Source organism: Heptranchias perlo, chromosome 11 (genome assembly GCF_035084215.1).
Source record: "Heptranchias perlo isolate sHepPer1 chromosome 11, sHepPer1.hap1, whole genome shotgun sequence".
NCBI lineage: Eukaryota > Metazoa > Chordata > Chondrichthyes > Hexanchiformes > Hexanchidae > Heptranchias > Heptranchias perlo.
The window spans coordinates 68,566,892-68,584,673 of NC_090335.1; the positions used below are offsets into that span (position 1 = coordinate 68,566,892).

Here is a 17,782-nt window from a genome sequence, read left to right on the forward strand (position 1 = left end):
TCAGGCTCCCACAGTGCAGTTGAGAGCCTGATTTAAATTTAACGCTGGCTGGCTGGGTTTCCTAGGGTTCTGGAAACCTGGCAACTAAATGGAGTCGGGAACAGCTGGATCAAGCAGGTGAGTGCTTTATATAGCACCGCTTGTGGGCCAAGAGGAGCAGTCACGTCAGAGAGCCCACTGATGTGGGGAAGTGTAGCGATATCTTCATTTTGTATCATTTTGCAAAGATAAGTTGTTCCAATTTAACTTAAGTGAATCTGATCATAACTGTTGCTCTGTATATTTATTTATGAAACAAAGCAACTTAACAATTCGTATTAAGTCTTGTCTCAGCAACTGTTAACTTGGTCCACGTTCAGACATCGAAGAAGTACTCATATGAAAGAAATGAACATCTGGTTTAGAACACAAGGGGTAATTACTATTATTATACCCATGGGTTATGCTATCGTACAAGTAGATATTGAGCAGTTTGAGTTAACACCCATCACAAAGATGCTTAGACTGCTTATGAAAGTGTCTTGGAGGGCACTGAACCCAAGAGACTATCTAAGGTAGATCCAAATTTGTAACATTTCTGGCAGTAGATTACCCCTAGTTGAGCTTCCGACCCCATATCCTCTCCATCACAAAGACTGACTAATTCCCCTTAAGTAATATCCATCTAAATAATATCCCACTGCCTCAGCCCATTTCCTGCTGAAACCCTCATCCATGTCGTTGTCACCTCCAGATTCAGTGATTCCAATGCTCTCCTGGCTGGCCTCCCATAAACTTGAGCTCATCCAAAACTTGCTGCCTGCATCCCAACCCCCACCAAGCCCTACTCACCTACCCTGGCTCCAATTTAAAATTCTCATCCTCATGTTTAAATCCATTCACAGCTCACCAGCCCCTATCTCTGTAATGTCCTCCAGCTCTACAACCCTCCAATAACTCTGCGTCCCTCCAACTCTGGACTCTTGTGCATCCTCCAATTCCTTCACCCCACCAATGGCGGCCATGTCTTTGGCCGTCTAGGCCCTAAACTCTGGAATTCCCTCTTTAAACCTCTCTCTCCTCCTTTAAGACCATCTTAACTCTTTAACCAAACTTTTAGTCATCCCTCCTAATGTCTCCTTCATTGGCTCGATGTCAAATTTTTGTCTGATTACGCTTTTGTGAACCATCTCTGGACGTTTTTCTCTGTTAAAGGCATGGTATAAATACAAGTTATTGTTGTTGTCAAATCTGAGTCATTTGGAATAATTTTCAAAACTTTCAGTTTTAAAATTTAATGCATATTATCTCAAAAAAACAGCTCCATGTGTTTAAACAGGTTTGCAACCCGTCTCGCTCTTAATCATATCTCTGCAAATGTGTTCATATAAAAATAGCTTTTTTTTTTAGTTAGTGCTTTAATCACAGTGAAAATCAGAAGTTTGTTGTTTTTGAAAAGTGAAACGAGAATCACCTATACAATGATTTCATTTCCAACTTACCTCCTCTCAATGCCTTCTCCCAAAGTTGAGGATGAGAGAAAGGAAACAACCGAAATCATTGACAGGATAAATCTAGGGGGGGGGGGGGGGGGGGAGAAAACCCCCTACAAGCATTACGCGTTAATTGCTTTGGTAGTTTTTGTCCTAGTCAGGATACTGTAGTCACTGACATTCCCTCCTCCCCCCCCCCCCCCCGAATAGGATGATGTCACCGAATAGAATGTTTACATTGTAGCTGAAACTGACCGGGTTCGATTCATTGTTAAATTGTTACATTGTTTCTCCAAGGTTCCATCAGTGTCACTCCCTTTGGAACTGCGTTAAAAAGAAATCCACGCCAGCGAAAGACGTTGATCCACCGGATCGGTGCGAGGATGAACTGCAGATCTCAGACCCTGGAGCTGACGGTGGAAGCCAGGCAGATCGAGGAGACCGTGCTGGCCGTGCTCCACACCGTGCTGCTCCACAGGAGCTCGGGCAAATTCCACTACAAGAAGGAGGGCACCTACTCCATCGGCACCGTGGGCACCGAAGACGTCGACTGTGATTTCGTCGATTGCACCTATGTGCGGGTATCGTCCGACGAGCTGGACCGCACGTTGCGTAGATCGGTAGGCGAGTTTAAGGTGGGTTTCCTCTTCCTATCTGCATTTTTTTTAAAAAAAGGGGGGGGGGGCTCCAGATATAAGCTCCGGTTTGTCATGAAACGGGATTGCGCCCAATTCCCAGTGCACCGTTTGTTGGTGTGTCGACCACTCTATTTAAATCCAACTGGTTCGATTGTCTGTCTCAGACCGCATTCTTTTCATAACGATTTACAGAAGGCCTACAATTATAGCGTCGCCCTCTCGCCTCTTGAGTGAGCGTTTCACGGGTTCAGGTCCCCCTCCAGAGACTTGAGCCCATAATCTAGGCTGAGACTTCACTCCATTGCAGTGCCGAGGGAGTGCTGCACTGTTGGAGGTGCCGTCTTTCGGATGAGATATTAAACCGAAAGGTGTATTCTGCCCTCCCTGGTGGGCATAAAAGATCCAATGGTGCTATTCGAAGAAGAGCTGGGGAGTTCTCCCCTGTTTAACGTTTGGCCTGAAAGAAGGCACCTCTGACAATGCAGTGCACCCTCAGTACTGCACTGGAGTGAAGTGTCAGCCTAGATTATGTGCTCGAGTCTCTGACCATAACCTTCTGACTCAGAGGCAGGAGTGCTACCACTGAGCCAAGGCTGACACCAAACCAGCTAAAGTGTCACCAGATTTGGGGGAAATGGAAAAAAAAACCAGCCAGCCACTTCTGCCGGCTACCTGGTCACCCAGTGTAAATGTGCGAGCGTTGAATGAGGACAGGAGCAGGCTAGTGCCTCTGACCCACACCAGGCAACTCAGCATAGAACAGGGAACACATTTGGGACTTTGCAGGTAACCTATGGCCCAATACCATGCTGGGCATGGCGCTTACCCACTGAGCTATTGGGGGGGGGGGTACTAATGTAGACTATTTTTGTCCCATTTGTTGTTTTTCCATATCTGCTGTGATGCCCACCTCGGTCAAATATCTTACTGCCAGTTCAGGTCGAGGCAGACACAAGAAGTGCGGTCACCTGGACAATGTCAACACTTATGCATCTGTACCCCCAGCATGAATCAGCACTTTCAGAAGAGGAGTGGAGCAAACGGGGACAGAATTGGCAGAAAAAATTGAACTTGAAGTCATGACCAAACATACAAAAAGGACGGAGGCGAACAATGTCTGACACAAACCTGAAAGAAAGTGCAGCCATGGTCACTCAGAATGACCACTGGCATCGCCGTGAGGTGGCTATTCAGATACCTTGGTTTTTGTAATTTGTATCAACCCCACGCAAATAACTGGGTGGTAATTGTGACCCCCCCTCTGGGTAACTTCTAATGCAGCTCGTGATTCACGAGTGCTGATGCCAAGTTGAACTTTTGTGTTCTCAGCCAGAACAGACACGGTCACTTTAAAAAATTAAATTTAGAACTATAGCATTTTGTTATTTCTTAAAGTCATACGGCTTCAAAATAAAAGCATTTTGACCTTGTGCCTGTTCTTGCGATGGTCTTTGCTGTTTCTGAAGTGGTTCATTGTATTATAGAACACACGCTGCACGAGTACGTTTGTGCACATATGGGCGGTGGGGTACTTGTAAGGAGTTATTTTATATTTATATCACCCTTCACTTAATAAATTTAGTTAATTATTACTAGCTCAACTGTGGAAGAAATGTGACTACCATTTCTACAGGTCTTCCCTGCTGTTAGCACCCACTAGGGGCAATTCTTGGAGTCATCTGCGCCTCCTATAGTTGACTTCCCTTTTTCTTGTATTATTACTTTTATTATCATTATTAAGAAACCCACGCGAAGGCCCAAGCCTCAGAGTGGAGTACGCCACCTAGACTGAAAAGAGTAGAAGAGACGATGAGGTGAGTGGACCTGACTTTGGGTGGCACCAAGCTTGGGTTTTGAAAAGCCAGGAGCCTTGTGGGAGGAAGGAGAGTCTGAGGGAGGTAAGGAATTGCATAGCACTGAGGTCCTGAGAAGAGCAGCAGATACTGCGAAGAGCCTTGATTCCAGCACTGTGTTCTGCAACTTTAGAGGAACAAGAGTAGAAAGTTCAGAAGGACAATGACCATAGCAGCATTGATAAAATACCAAATAAAGACATAATACTTTGGCTGCACCCTATTGTGATGCTGAAAACATGGAAACAAAATGTCTTTAGGTTTCCCTCTACTGTATCCTAGACATAAAGGAAATAACCCATACCGAGGGGCCCTTGCAATATTGATGTATAGTAAGTGCTGGGAGAGGAGTGTGATTACACTGGAATTACTCACCCTCTGCCTCATTTTCCTCCTATCTCTGTGGAGATATCTCTTGCCTCTAGGAACTGGAGTAGACCATTCAGCCCCTTGAGCCTGTCCCACCATTCAATTCGATCATGGCTGATCTGTATCTTAACTCCCGTCTACCCGCCTTGGTTCCATTAACCCTTAATATCCTTGCCTAACAAAAATCTATCAATCTCAGTTTTGAAATTTTCAATTGACCCCCGGACTCAACAACTTTTTGGGGGAGAGAGTTCCAGATTTCCACTCCCCTTTGTGTGAAGAAATGCTTTCTGACATCACCCCTTAACGGCCCAGCTCTATTTTAAGGTTATGCCCCCTTGTTCCACCAGAGGAGATACTTTCTCTCTATCTACCCTATCAAATCCTTTAATCATCTTAAACATCTCAATTAGATCACCCCTTAATCTTCTACACTCAAGGGAATACAAGCCTAGTCGATGCAACCTGTCCTTTTTTTTATTATTCTTTCATGGAATGTGGGCGTCGCTGGCAAGTCCAGCATTTATTGCCCATCCCTAATTGCCCTTGAGAAGGTGGTGGTGAGCCGCCTTCTTCAACCGCTGCAGTTCGTGTGGTGAAGGTTCTCCCACAATGCTGTTAGATAGGGAGTTCCAGGATTTTGACCCAGCGACAATGAAGGAACGGCGAGATATTTCCAAGTCGGGATAGTGTGTGACTTGGAGGGGAACGTGCAGGTGGTGTTGTTCCCAAGTGCCTGCTGCCCTTGTCCCTCTAGGTGGTAGAGGTTGCAGGTTTGGGAGGTGCTGTTGAAGAAGCCTTGGCGAGTTGCTGCAGTGCGCGGTACACACTGCAGCCACGGTGCGCCGGTGGTGAAGGGAGTAAATGTTTAGGGTGGTGGATGGGGTGCCAATCAAGCGGACTGCTTTGCCCTGAATGGTGTCGAGCTTCTTGAGTGTTGTTGGAGCTGCACTCATCCAGGCAAGTGGAGAGTATTCCATCACACTCTGACTTGTGTCTTGTAGATGGTGGAAAGACTTTGAGGAGTCAGGAGGTGAGTCATTTGCTGCAGAATACCCAGCCTCTGACTTGCTCTTGTAGCCACAGTATTTATGTGGCTGGTTCAGTTAAGTTGCTGGTCAATGGTGACGCCCAGGATGTTGATGGTGGGAGATTTGGCAAATGTAATGCCGTTGAATGTCAAGGGGAGGTGGTTAGACTCTCTCTTGTTGGAGATGGTCATTGTCTGGCACGAATGTTACTTGCCACTTATCAGTCCTCATAATTTAACCCTTTTAGCCCCGGCATCATTGGGACCTTCTGCTCTACATAGTTTTGAATTACCCTAGACCTTTAAATTTGAGAAATTGTGCAGTAAAACTTTAAGCTAATAATTGGCATTTGCTCGATATTCTAGAGCTATAGACCGCACCAACGGTCAGTCTTTCTCATGACATTTTAACTTCCTTTAACCGTAGGACGCCCTTCGTAACTCTGGCAGCGATGGGAGCGGTCAAATCTCCCTGGAGTTCTACCAGAAGAAGAAGTCCCGCTGGCCGTTCTCAGACGAGTGCATCCCGTGGGAGGTGTGGGCCTTCAAACTCAACGTGGTGAACCTGGCCAACGAGCAGGAGAGGCAGATCTGCCGCGAGAAGGTGGGCGAGAAACTGGGCGAGAAGATCATCAACATCATAGAGGTCATGAACAGACACGAGTACTTGCCCAAAATGCCCACGCAGTCGGAGGTGGACAATGTCTTTGACACGAGCCTGAGAGACGTGCAGCCCTACCTGTACAAAATCACCTACCAGATCACCGATTCTCTTGGGACATCTGTTAGTACCACCATGAGGAGGTTGATCAAAGACACCCTGGCTTTATAATCTGTCGAATAACCATCAAAAAGCAAACTGACACTGTTGCATTTTTACTTTACTCCTTTCCCCTGCCTTCCCTTTCTGCTGTTGGTTTATTTTTTTTTCCTTAGCCATTTTTTTGGGGAGTCTAATTTTGGGAGGCCGATTTGAAATCCCACCGGATTATGTTCACCACGCTGTGCGGTTTCTCGCAAAGTTTCATTTTGTTAGTGAGGCTTAGTATGAAGAAGATCTTGCAAAGTTTGTATGTATTTATTTTTTTTTAATAGCTGGAGATGGTCAGATACAAATTGCAAATCGCTGGAAAGGGCTCCAGAAAGGAGACACACGGACGGGACAGCCAGGTTCAAGCACTCCCCTCTTAGCTGTTGATAATTTCCCGATCAAATGACCAACCCCCCTTGCTGGAAAGTATCTTATGCGGGTGGACTACAGGCAAGGACATGGTCGGACTTGCATGCGATGCCTTTCAGAATAAAATAGCCTACCCAGTACAGAGTGCCAAGGTTCATAGCTAAAGGATTGCCACTAAGAGATAATGGAAGTCTGCTGGTACCACAGCATGAGTCACCTTAAGGAGAAAATTTGGGGGAGGGGGAAGTAAAGAGCAGAAAAAGACCCATCAGAAAAGCATATAAATAATTATATTTAAAATGTAAGTGGAGATACAGTATTCTGAAGCTGATTTTTGAGGCCTTGTTTTAATTTTCATACGGCATAGTCCTTTACGATAAGACTGAACAAACCAAAAATCCGTTTAGAACTTTTATTCATTTGTGTTCAAATGTTGATACTTGCTGGCTCCAGGTAGCTCACCTGGGTTGGCACCACCAAGAGGCCTATTCGTCTTTGGTCATTGCAGCAATAACAACTTACACATATATAATCCCATAAAAGAGATCAGGCACCGATTCAGGAGATTGGGAAAAGAGTTAGGGGAAGGTGGGGTTAAGGGAGAGAATTCCAAATTATAGAACATGATGATTGAAGGCTGAGGGTGGAGCATGTTTGGGGGGGCCAGGGTCACACACTGTCCAAGTGGTTATCAGGAAGTTTGTGTACATCATTTCTAGTGTTAAGATTTTTTTCCCCATTTCTTTACATATATATTGTTAATAAATTTGTTAAATAACTCGTCTAAGCTATCAAAACCAAGCGGAAGAAATTGTTGCGTTGGAACATTTTCCCTATCACAGCAATTGATGAAAAGGGGCTTCTTTCCCCAATGAGCAAGAGCACAACCTGGTGTGTTACTAAGTTGTTTTGGTTTGTATTTTTGGTTAGCTGGGTATCTGACATGTACAGCAACCCATAATCATGCTTAAGAGTCTCCAAGCTATTGAGAAGTTTCCACATAAGCAGAATTTCTGCTTGTCTGATATGGAGTACACATCCTCTCCCTGTAGGGGGAACTTACCTCCATCCAGAGAGTTTAGTGTATGCAAAAGGTACTGCTGCAACTTAACCAGACAAAACCGCCCAGCTTCCCAGCATGGAGTCACTGGTAAGCTTCCTGGACCGCCCTACTTCCAGGGTTAGCTGGAGCTGAATGGGAAGAATCCCAGATCTCATTAATACATCTATCCCTCCAAACCCGCTTAATGAGGCAGGCAGGCTAGCTGATGCCATACAGCTCTGTGGATCTACCTGGCTTAGGTATCAATTTACTGAGGTTAGACCTGGTTCTGATCTTCCATTGCCAGGCATGTCATCTTAAAACTTACTTGGCTGTAAAGAGATCCCACCTACCTCCCACTCGAGAAGGACAGTCACTAGTTCATCATTGGACAATTGACAAGCATGGGTGGAATGGTGAGTAGCATAAGTCACCAATGGATGTGTGAATGCATTGCCACCATCTTACATACTCTTGAAGAGTGGTTCTATCAGTTAGAGATGTGGAGATCCATCAGCAGCTGCTTGCCCCTGGTAACGCAATCCTGGTAGATGCCGAACCCTGGACACAAGTCAATGTTCTCATACCCAGTCTCCAACCATAGCTTCTCCAGCACCTTATGCACGCTACTGAAGGCTGTACTAAGCCACACAGACCGAATGGTCCAAGTTTGATCATGAGTGAGTCTGTGCTTAGTTAGCTGATTTCAGCTGGAGTGTAGGTAGGTGTGTTACAATTGGTCTCGGTGGCCTTGGGCTTCCTGCCTCCGGGCGCTATCCAGTGACTCGTGCTGGGCGGCACAGGCTGGTGGACATCAGGTAAGAACAAGATCAGGCTAACCTGTGATGCCCTTTACAGTCAAATAGCTCACTGAAAGTCACTGGGCTCACACATGAAAAATAGCCATTTAGGTGATGTAACGGAAGATTGGTGTCTGGAAAAATTCACCAGAACGAGTCAGTGCCTTCAGGAGAGGAATAAAGGGAAGAAAACTGGGGTGGGTGGGAATAGATTTCTAAGTTGCAACTCTTAAAGAATAAACAGTGACATTCTTCATGCAGAATCCAGCAGCGTCACTGAGATGGACACGCACACTAGAAAAAATAAGCGAGTTGTATCTGATTTTATTTTAAATGTGTTGCATGTATTCTAAGTCAGGTTGCTCACTGTTATGCAAAAAGACAGATTCCTTCTCAGCCTAACTGATGTGTATAATATTGACTATAACAATGGGCTGTGTAGCACATCAAAAGAAATTGCACATAATATAAGCAGGGAAAATATCAACACACTGTAATAGGAGATACTCAAATATGACCATTAAAGATATTTATAGGAATTCAAGAAAATTTAAATCTTTTATTAAATTTTCTTTTGAGGAAAAAAAAAATGGTGTTTGGTGTATAACTGAGATTTAGAGTTAGAACCGTTGCTATGGACCTGAAGTTGGATTAACCCCTTTGGCATTAATGTAGTCCCCAAATTAGCAATTACATGTCAGGTTTTGAACTGAGTTCACTATATTCATATAGGGCTGGTACTTCAGGAACAAGACCCAAAAATAATAAATTGTAAGTTTGAGTTCCTCCAGTCAGCCTGGATTTTGGGCAAGCTGATAGAAATTTCTCAGTCGAAAACCAGACTACACAGTGGTGAGAAACAAGGAACTGTACAGGAGCAAAGAGATTTGTGAGTCCCAAGTTCACAAATCATTAAAAGCTACCAGACAGGTACAAAAAGCAATTAAAATTGCTATTGAAACATTGGTCTTTATCTCAAGGGGCTGGGATACTAAGGGGAGGAAGTTATGCTTCAGTTGTATACAGACTCGGCCAGACCCCATCTGGAACACTGCGTTCAGCTTTAGACAACGCACCTCAGGATGGATATATTGGCCTTGGAGGGGGTGCAGCTCAGATTCACCGGAATTATATCGGGGTTTAGGGGGCTAAATTATGATACGGGTTGCATAAACTTGGCTTGTATTCCCTTGAGTATTGAGGGGTGATCTGATTGAAGGTGTTTAAAACGTTAAAGTGATTTGATAGGGTAGATACAGAGAAACTATTTCCTCTGGTCAAGAATAAGGGACATAATCAAATTGGTACTAGGCCACTCAAGAGCTAGTAGAAATCTGGAACTATCCCCCAAAAGGTTGTGGATGCTAGGAGAATTGGAGCTTTCAAGGCTGAGGTAGATAGATTTTTGTTAGGTAAGGATATCAAGGGATATGAAGCAAAGGCAGGTAAATAAGAGTTGAGGTGCAGATCAGCCATGATAAAACTGAATGGCTGAGCAGGCCCAAGGGGCTGAATGGCTTACTTCTAATGTTCCAATGTATGCTCTCCTGACTGGGCAAGAATCACTGGGGTGCTTAATTAGCATGCACTCCGCTGTTAGTGTGCTGACCCTACAAGAACTTCTGCCATCCGCCTCATGTACATGGAGTCAGTAAGCTCATGACATCAGGAATGCCAGTAATTGGGAGCTTACTGTGTGCTGTTTCAAAAGACCTGCAGCAGCTTAAAGGGTGGAGCATTTTTTGGCAGCAATCTCTAGTGTTGGGAGCAAATTGAGAGATGTCTGGAAGTTGTATTGAATGCAGCACTCAAGTTTTAGCGATGTGACCATCAAAATATTAATGCAAGAAGTTCGTTTAGGGGGGTGGGGGGGGGAGGCTTCTGCTGGAATGATCCTTTTAGTTAATACAAAAGTCTTGGGCTCTCAGTGAGACTTCTGTATTCACTGAGGGGTTTACTATAAAAGCTGATTTTATGTCTCATATCTCCCGTTTCTGATTCTCATATCTCTTCTGATCTGCTGCTCCCTCTCCCAGTCCTGCAGCTTCTACTACTTAGCTGTTACTCGTGGTGATGACCTCACTGCCCCTGATCTCATAATCTGGGGGACCTAAGTACTCCTTGTCTGCTGCTGGTGTCTGCCTGCACGCTAGCTGAGTGCGAGGGACGCTGACCTGTGGCTGCAGGCTGCTCCAAGTCTGTTTCCTATTCTGCTTGGTCCCCTCTCTCCTCATCGGGCACTGTAAGTTTATAGTTCAAGAGCCATTCTCTGCCCTTGTGCTGGCTTTTTTAAAATTTAAAACTTCTTGTTGCTACACTTTCCTTATAAGATGGTGTTTTTTAGACCACTTGGCAACGTGCTGAAGAATCTACATTCTCTTGCCACAGAAATTGGCCTTGAGGTGTCGCAGAATTAATAAGGACCCTGTTTATAACACCGTTTGATGCAGCGTAAAGCTCTTCCTTTTCTGCCCCAACCTTAGACAATATCTACATTTGTCCACATCCCAATATCTCACTTCAGCTATCCTGAAGTAGCTTTGTCATTTTGCTGTTAAATTAGGGGCAGTTTTGGCCACTAGGAACTGAGTTGAGATTGCCTAAACTCCATTCCCTAGCTACTGATTCCATCCCCCTCCCTGGCCATTGTCTCATGCTGAACCAGATGGTTTGCAAACTCAGCATCCTATTTGACCTTGAGCTGAACTTCCAACCCCAAATCCGCTCCATCACCAAAACCACATACTGCCACCTCCGTAATATCGCCCGTCTCGGCCCCTGCCTCAGCCCATCTGCTGCTGAAACCCTCATCTATGCTTTTGTCACCCCCACCACATCCCCTCCCAAAAACTTGACTATTCCAATGCTCTCCTGGCCGGCCTCCCATCTTTCACAGAAAACTGCTGCCCGTATCCTAACTTGCACCAAGTCCAGTTCACCCTGGGCTTGCTGACCTACATGGGTCCCGGTCCACCAACATCTCAAATTTAAAATTCTCCTTGTGTTCAAATCCCTCCATGGCCTCACCGCTCCCTATCTGTGTAATCCCCAGCTCTCTAAGAACTCTGCGTTGCTCCAACTCTAGCCTCTTGTGCATCTCCCACTTCCTTTGGCCTACTATTTATGGCTATGCCTTTAGCCGTTTATGCCCCAAGCTTTGGAGTTCCCTTCCCAAACCTCTCCTTTAAACCTACCTCTTTGACCAAGCTTCTGGTCATCTCTTCTAATGTCTCCATCTTTGGCTTGGTGTTAGTTTTTGTCTGATTACGCTCCTGCGAAGAGCCTTGGGATGTTTTATGTTAAAAGGTGCTAAATAAATACAAGTCCGTGTTGTTGTACCTATGCTTATGTCACCCGTAGATTTTCTCTACAATAGCCACATTGTTGACTTCCAATTCTGCTGTCCATAATCTTCAAACCTCAGCTGTCCATATCCTGTCCCACACAAAATCCTGCTCACCCATCACTCCTGTCCTCATTGATCTAATTTGGCTCCATCCCCCAACAGATTGAATTTAAAGTCCTTGTCTTCAAATCCTTGCCTGGCCTCGTCTCATGCTATTTCTGCAAGTTCATCCAGTTTTATATCCCATCTTCACACCTGTTGGTTTCTCCCTGGACTTTTGTGCATTCCACCCATCCCCCTTAACTCCAACATTAATGGCAGAGCCTTCAGCCACTTCAGCCTTAATCAACGGACCTCTGTCTCTCCACTTCTAAAAACCCTCATAAAACCCATCTTTTCAACCACGTTTTCAGTCACCTATCCTAACTCTCCCACCATGGCTTGGCACGTTCCTTTTATCTATTGTTCTCTCCCCCATCCCCTCTGTGAAGTGCCATGGGACATTTTCTACATTAAAGGTGCTAAAGAAATCTAAGTTGTTGTCACCTTGCCCCAAAAGCATTTTTTATGAACTTGGTTTCCATGGAGGGATTTGAAACAATAGGCACCACTGCATGTATGATTTTGTGGGACAAAATGAAGATATATCCTGTCACCATATTACTCAATTTTTAAACTTTTCCTTTAAGTCATGGAAAAAATTATTAAAAGCCCATTACTGAAACTTACCTGTGATGGTTTGTCACCTTGGCCAGGATTATCCTCCCTGCAGCAGTCTCTTGTTGGAGCAGCGAGATGGCAGTGGGCCCCACTGATTGCACTTTTGTCATGACCGTGCCCAACTTTGGGCGAGATTGGGGAGAAGAATCCCAACCCTCGAGTGTAAAAATAAAACACGGCCAGCAACAATTTAAATTGTCGCCAACCCATCCCTCTTAAATGTCTCCTGATTGTCTGCAGGTTGCTCTCTGATATCCAACAGGTTACGCGTGGAGAGCGACCGATGCTAGAAAATGCGACCATGGGGTGCAGCACAGCTGATGCCATCAAACCCACTGGACTGAAATCAGAAGCAGGAACCCAACTGATTTTTCATCTCCCTAGCCTGAGCTTTGTGACCATCTGTGCAGCTGCCACTACTGAGATCAGCCACCAACATTTATTTGTTTCTTTTGTTTTCTCTCTCCCTGTCCTGAAGGTATTAAATCCTTGCTGGGGCACCAGGCATCCTCCAATACCTTGTCCAAGTGGCTATTACTCAAGGGTGAGTGTCATCAATCTATTTGAGGACAGGCGGGCATCACAGCTGAGTTTGCTTCTGTCACCACTAACAATTAGCATGACAATTGAATCATCTTCAATCCCGGGCTCAGAGTTACAATGGAGACATTCAAGCCCTGGAGGCAATACAAAGCCATAAGGCTGATCCACAGCATCAGCGAGCAGAGTTACGAGGAAAGACCTAAGAAATAAGCATTCCAAGCCTTGCAAGATGACTGAGGGGACTTCATTGAGGCATTTAAAATAGTAAAACAGCATATGGTAAATGCAGAACGGTCCTTTAGGTTAAACTAGGACAGTAGATCAACTTCAAACTGGCAAAAGGCAAATTTAGGACTGCTATCGGGAAGTTCTTCTTCATACAAAGTGACCAACAAATGGCAAGGGGGTTACGGGAAGAGTAGTGGGATAAATGTATTGGAATCACTCAGGGCATGGTTGCGATGGTGGGAAACTAGGCTGTTTCAAGCCCATGGGATCCAAGGGAGAGTGGCAAGTTGGATCCAAAATTGGGTCAGTGGCAGGAAGCAAAGGGTAACGGTCGATGGGTGTTTTTGTGACTGGAAGGCTGTTTCCAGTGGGGTTCCGCAGGGCTCAGTACTAGGTCCCTTGCTTTTTGTGATATATATTAATGATTTGGATTTATGATTAAGAAGTTTGCAGATGATACAAAAATTAGCCGTGTGGTTGATAGTGAGGAGGAAAGCTGTAGACTGCAGGAATGTATCAATGGACTGGTCAGGTGGGCAGAAAAGTGGCAAAAGGAATTCAATCCGAAGTGTGAGGTAATGCATTTGGGGAGGGCAAACAAGGCAAGGGAATACACAATAAATGGGAGGATACTGAAAAGTGTAGAGGAAGTGAGGGACCTTGGTGTACATGTCCACAGATCCCTGATGGTAGCAGGACAGGTAGATAAGGTGATTAAGCAGGCATAAGGAATACTTTCCTTTATTAGCTGAGGCATAGACTATAAGAGCAGGGAGGTTATGCTGGAACTATACAAAACACTGGTTAGGCCACAGCTTGAGTACTGTGTACAGATCCGGTCACCACATTACAGGAAGGATGTAATTGCACTAGAGAGGGTACAGAGCAGATTTACGAGGATATTGCCAGGACTGGAGAATTTTAGCTATGAGGAAAGATTGGATAGGCTGGGGTTGTTCTCTTTGGAACAGAGGAGGTGTGATTTAATTGAGGTGTACAAAATTATGAGGGGCCTAGATAGAGTGGATAGGAAGGACCTATTTCCCTCAGCAAAGAGGTCAAAAACCAGGGGGCATAGATTTAAAAAGTGATTGGTAGAAGCATTAGAGGGGAGCTGAGGAAATTTTTTTTCACCCTGAGGGTGGTGGGGGTCTGGAACTCACTGCCTGAAATGGTGGTAGAGGCAGAAACCCTCAATTCATTTAAAAAGTACCTGGATGTGCACGTGAAGTGCCATGACCTAAAAGGCTACAGACCAAGTGCTGGAAAGTGGGACTAGGCTGGGTGGCTCATTTTCGGCCAGCGTGCACATGATGGGCCGAATGGCCGCTTTCTGTGCCGTAAATTTTCTATGATTCTATGTTACTGGGTGAAGGATGGGCTGAGTGGCCTTCTTAATCAGATTTATGTTGTGATTTTATGATGTTTTGGGTCCTTTAAATGGTTATTAAAAATTTCCCCTTAAATGCAAAATACAAGAGATAAAAAAAAGACAGCAAAATCTGTTAAGTTTAGAAACAACTCATTTATTACCTTGTCTCTATAAATGTATTACACAAAGACATTGAAGTCAAGTGGTTAATTCAAGAGCAGAACAGTCAAAAGCCTAAAGCTATTGGTTAATCTTTGGTGTCTGTGTGAGCACAACTACTGCATGACAATGTAATATATGTATTCCTCGTTTCGAAAATACAGTGCTTCAAAATAACCACACTTCATTTAGCAATTTAAAAAAAAACTCAATTAATTTATAACCCTTTCCAGTCCATACTGAACAAAAAACAGGTCCAATTCAGCTTAAAGACTAGGAACTTGAAGCTTTGTACAGTTTTATTTTGTGCCTACACGGACAAAATAAAATAATAATTCTAGAGGCCAGAGCAATCACAAATGTTAGACTCTTTACAGGTTTAATCTGACATTGCAGGTACCGTTTGGACTTCATTAGTAAATAAAGTTATAAAGTAACAGAACACTTTAAAACGCTTGATAATGGCTTGAAAGGGCTCAAATAAGTTTCCTTTCTATGCAGTCAACGTGTTCTGAGAGAGACAGAGAGAAAGCAACACAGATCAAAATGATCTCAAGTTTAAAATACATTCCACATGATCAGTAGTATATTCTGTCAGTAAATTTTGCAAATGGACACTGGCATGTAATGCAACCACTGTAAATACAACTTGACATGCAAAAAACCCCAAAGGTATAGTTGTGATGATTTTTTTTTAAAAGTGAATTGGCCAAACAAGCCAGGAAAAAAATCTACTGCAAAAGGATTTAACAAAGAATTTTTTGACCAAGAATCCTTAGGGATTTCCATTTTCCATACTGTCAATCCAGGACTCAGTGTGACACTTGTAAATAAAAGGGAGCTTTTTATTATTTCCTCTCACTCCCCCTTCCCCATAATATTCTCCCATTCTCTCCTAAAGTTGCTGGGCGATAGCTTCACAGGCATCAGCAGCCTTGCCCAAGTGGTCAATCTTCTTTAGCGAGCTTAAGCAGAGAGCTATTCAAGTGCGACAAGTCTGAACCTATCCTCACCCAAACACTTTCCAGCAGGGGTCACTCGTGATGATGAGCAGGAATGCTGGCGGATTTTCCTTGTCTAGCCCAAGGGCGCGGTGGTCAATTTTAGTTCCCAACTGCTGGCCCCCTGGCTGAGAGCAGTTATTTTAGCACAGAAAAATAAAAGCAGGCTGAGATTTGATCTTATTCGAGATCCTTAATGACTTTGGGAAGAGGCATGAATTTATCAATGACTTGTGAACTGGCTGGAACGGAGTTTAGGAAACCTGAACAAGGCTGTAACTTTTACAAGGGCTGCTCTCTATTCAATATTATATGTGTTGATGCTATTATTCATTGGGTATGCAGTGTTATCTCAGTTTTCGCACACACAACATAATAGCAAATATAGGTGAAGACCCACTGGATGGTACGCTGAATACCCCAAAAATATTCTTCAACTGAGTTAGTGACCATGCTGCACATTCCCTATCTTCACCCCCCATATATATTTATATCATAAATTTGTAAATAAAATTAAGAGTACAATACAAATTACTCATGAAAACAGAAAATCCTGGAAATACACGGCAGGTCAGTCGGCACTTGAAAGACAAAGACAGATTAAAGTTTAGATCTAATGAAGGGTCCACCTAAAACATAGATCCAGCTGTCTCTTTCAGATACTGATTGACCTGCTGTGCGTTGCCAGCATTTGCTGTTTTTTTTTAAATTTCACATTTCCAGCTTTTGCACTTTATGTTCATCAGCAAAGTAACTGTGTTTTAGTAGATTTATGGTCTGTTTCACTCCCTGTAAGATAACCAGTAACTCGCACGTCCTCTCTGTCATGTGTCAAAATTCCATATTCTTGTGGTCAGTGATTTACTCCCTACATAATGATAATTTCCAGACTGCAGTAGCATTTTTGCACATTTTAAAAAATAAAGTACACAATTATAATTTTCACATTTCATTCGAATGATAACAACTAACTCGAGTGTTTTTATAGTTTTATGCCTGACAGGGATACATTCCTCAGAAGTATTGTTGGGGGAAAAAAAATCCTTCAGCATTCCAAAATCCACTTCTACTAGATGCAGTCTTATTTTAAAATGTTTAGTGTTCATAGAGGAGGGCAGTTGCATTTAAACACCTCAATTTTCTTCAAGTGAAGTCTACTGCTGAAATTATGTACCACCTTCATTTTATTAAAATTTTTTTAAAAATCAAGAAGTGAAATGTAATCAACAACTTGCATTTATATGGCACCTTTAACGTAGTAAAACGTCCCAAGGTGCTTCACAGGAGCGTAATCAGACAACACTCCAGTTTGTGCAGCTTCAGTGTGTATCTTCGCCCCTCCCCAGATAGGCCAATTCCAGACTGAGAAGACAAGAGGCCAATCAACGTTCCAGGTCTTCACCCAGTGCATATTAGCTGAGTGGTAGGAGGTGCATAGTAATGGGGAGCTCAAACAAAAGCCGGAGAAAATTATACATATTTAAAAAATTGGAGAGGGGCACTAGGGAACACAGGAGGGTGATTGGGTTATCCAAATGCCAAGCCTCTGATCTCACACTGTAGCGGAAGCCAGATACCTCGCCGCAATGTTGCAGTGAAGATGCAGGTTTTTTTTTCCCCACAGTAAAGAAAGAAAAAACTCAGATGCATCTTACCCTGATCCACTCTTGCACAAGCAGGTGCCTTCAGAGTGGCACTGGCATAGGCTTAGGTACAGTTCATCCTCCAGATATGGTGCCTGATCAAAGGGAATGAACCAAAAGAATAATAAAGCTACGCAGCTTTTTGGTAAAATCTGCTTTCTCTTTTCCTTCTCTCACTTCCTCCCTTTACATAGTTCTGTAAACTTGTTTGGGATTACTTCAACTCAAACCTTCATATATATATTTTAAAAAAGATCATTCTTTTCCCCTCTCGTTTTACAAGATAATTAGTGAATACTTCATCAACTGCATTTACCCTCTGTCCTTCCAATACTTCATAGTCCTATAAATTAAAAAAGGAATCCAGAAGGGGAAAAGTAGCACTT

The 17,782-nt window shown here is 43.8% G+C and overlaps 1 protein-coding gene across 1 annotated transcript; it reads left to right on the top strand.

Annotated features, from left to right (window-relative positions):
• Positions 1–1,682: 1,682 nt before the first annotated feature.
• atg101 (autophagy related 101) lies at positions 1,683–8,923 on the top strand. The gene is made up of 2 exons (XM_067993336.1): positions 1,683–2,107; positions 5,790–8,923. Exons 1-2 carry the CDS (start codon positions 1,856–1,858, stop codon positions 6,192–6,194), a joined length of 657 nt encoding a protein of 218 aa, XP_067849437.1. The 5' UTR covers positions 1,683–1,855; the 3' UTR covers positions 6,195–8,923.
• The last annotated feature ends 8,859 nt before the right edge of the window (positions 8,924–17,782 follow it).